The sequence below is a fragment of the Bison bison genome, unplaced genomic scaffold (assembly GCF_000754665.1).
Source record: "Bison bison bison isolate TAMUID 2011002044 unplaced genomic scaffold, Bison_UMD1.0 scf7180017864098, whole genome shotgun sequence".
NCBI classification, from domain to species: domain Eukaryota; kingdom Metazoa; phylum Chordata; class Mammalia; order Artiodactyla; family Bovidae; genus Bison; species Bison bison.
This window is the reverse complement of record NW_011494670.1, coordinates 4,922,943-4,925,637: the sequence shown is the minus strand read 5'-3', so window position 1 is coordinate 4,925,637 and position 2,695 is coordinate 4,922,943. Positions and strand designations below refer to the sequence as shown.

The following is a 2,695-nucleotide window of genomic DNA, read 5'->3' as shown; positions in this document are numbered from 1 at the left end:
AAGAAGCACAAGCTGGAATCAAGATTGCCAGGAGAAATATCAATAACCTCAGATATGCAGATGACACCACCCTTATGGCAGAAAATGAAGAGGAGCTAAAGAGCCTCTTGATGAAAGTGAAAGAGGAGAGTGAAAAAGTTGTCTTAAAGCTCAACATTCAGAAAATGAAGATCATGGCATCCAGTCCCATCACTTCATGGCAAATAGATGGGGAAACAGTGGAAATAGTGGCTGACTATTTTTCTGGGCTCCAAAATCACTGCAGATGGTGATTGCAGCCATGAAATTAGAAGATGCTTACTCCTTGGAAGGAAAGTTGTGACCAACCTAGACAGCATATTAAAAAGCAGAGACATTACTTTCCCAACAAAGGTGCATCCAGTCAAGGCTATGGTTTTTCCAGTGGTCATGTATGGATGTGAGAGTTGGAGTATAAAGGAAGCTGAGCACCAAAGAATTGATGCTTTTGAACTGTGGTATTGGAGAAGACTCTTGAGAGTCCCTTGGACTGCAAGGAGATCCAACCAGTCCATCCTAAAGGAGATCAGTCCTGGGTGTTCATTGGAAGGACTGATGCTAAAGTTGAAACTCCAGTACTCTGGCCACCTCATGTGAAGACTTGACTTATTGGAAATGACTCTGATACTGGGAGGGATTGAGGGCAGGAGGAGAAGGGGATGACAGAGGATGAGATGGCTGGATGGCATCACTGACTCGATGGACGTTGGTTTGGGTGGACTCCGGGAGTTGGTGATGGACAGGGAGGCCTGGCGTGCTGAGGTTCATGGGGTCGCAAAGAGTCAGACACGACTGAGTGACTGAACTGAGCTGAACTGAATATTGGGTTGTTCAAAAAGTTCATTCAAATTTTTCTATAACATCTTACAGAAAAACCCAGATGAGCTTTCTGGCCAACTGAATATTGTGTTAAATAGTCATGCTTACTACCAAAAATTAGTTCTTTTTTAGGACTGTCTCGTGAATTCTGGAAAGGATCATTGTCATGATTTGTTGGTAACTGGACTCTTGTACTCTTTATAAATATAAAAAATATATGGATCATATTAGTTGCTTTTAAACTCAGAAAATTAAGTGGGAAAGGCAGTAGGTGAGAAAGAAGACCACGATTAACTTACTTTGTGAAATCTTTTTGTAGGTGAGTTACAGAAAAGGCTGGAAGAAATGGAAGCTCTGATAAACCAACTTTCCAGGGAAAAGAGTATCTTCACTCTGCAGATTCAAGACCTGAAAGGGCAACTGGCAGAAGAAACCAAAGTAAGGCATCTATTATTTCTCACCAGGCATTTCACGGCATGTTTTTTTTTTTTTTTTAAATAGTGCTTGCTAGGTTGGCTTGAATATCTTCTTATATAAAAGAAGAGGGGTAAGTGCTCTAGCAGTTAAGGAAAAAAAGACCTGCTGGATCTTGGATATGCTGAGAAGGACTGATCACTGAAGGATCATCCTCAGTAATTTAAATTGCTTTTCTAGTTTGTCAGATTTAGAGCAAGGAAACTATGTGTTTCCGTTTTGCATTATTACTTGAACAGAGCATCAGCAAAGTTCTTTATGGATTTTTGATTCTGAATTGCACAAAGAAGTGGAATTAATTAAAAGATCAGGATAAAATGAATGGGACTGGATTCATTCAATATTACTTTTAAATTGTCAAGTGAATTATAGATATTAGTTATTTCTTTCCAAGAGAATATATAATGTTGCTAGTAGGTGACCTCGGTAGATGTGATTCTTTAATGTTAAAGCATAGTGACTAAAGTGAGAGATGGATTCTTTGAGCCCTGGTATTCAAGTCTATTCTTATTTCATATTCAAGGCATCTTCTAAGACCCCAAAGGACTTCACTTGTATATAATCTCACGGAAAAGGCATCTACTCCAAGGGTAAAAGCCATTGACTCAGCAGACTTCTCTTTTTAAATGTTTTCTTTTATCCGCCACATTCTCCTCTTTTTCTATATTATACGTACATTTAAAAATTACTACCATGATTCATGCTTCAGACATCATGCTGGATGCTTCTTTGATGTCATCTAAACCTTCAGATGTTAAGTCATATGAAACTGGTAGAATTATTTTCTTTTTTTTACATGAAGTAACCAAGGCTCTGAGAAGACAAATAACTCATCCAAGATCATGTAGCTAGCAGTAGACTGTAGGAAGTTTAGCAGGTTCTGAAATGACTAGATTTATAGTTTAGAAGATCTCTCTGGCTGACTTCTCTGGTATGCCAGGCTTCCAACTGGCATATCAGGCCGCTTTCTGAGTGCAAGCCTCCTTCTGTGACCCTACGTTCTATAGCTGCGTCTTGCATTTACTCACTTCTCCTGGAGATCAGTGGAGAAATAACTCCAGAAAGAATGAAGGGATGGAGCCAAAGCAGAACAATACCCAGCTGTGGATGTGACTGGTGACAGAAGCAAGATCTGATGCTGTAAAGAGCAATATTGCATAGGAACCTGGCATGTCAGGGCCATGAATCAAGGCAAATTGGAAGTGGTCAAACAGGAGATGGCAAGAGTGAATGTTGACATTCTAGGAATCAGCAAACTAAAATGGACTGGAATGGGTGAATTTAACTCAGATTATCATTATATCTACTACTGCAGGCAGGAATCCCTCAGAAGAAATGGAGTAGCCATCATGGTCAACAAAAGAGTCCAAAATGCAGTACTTGG

General features: G+C 39.7%; 1 protein-coding gene across 1 annotated transcript in view; it reads left to right on the top strand.

Moving 5' to 3' along the window:
• MYH15 (myosin, heavy chain 15) overlaps positions 1-2,695 on the top strand; it is a 159,302-nt gene that overhangs the window by 118,672 nt on the left and 37,935 nt on the right. The window contains exon 29 of the mRNA XM_010838558.1: positions 1,157-1,275. Coding sequence (XP_010836860.1) covers positions 1,157-1,275 — 119 coding nt within the window. The remainder of the gene's footprint in view (positions 1-1,156; positions 1,276-2,695) is intronic.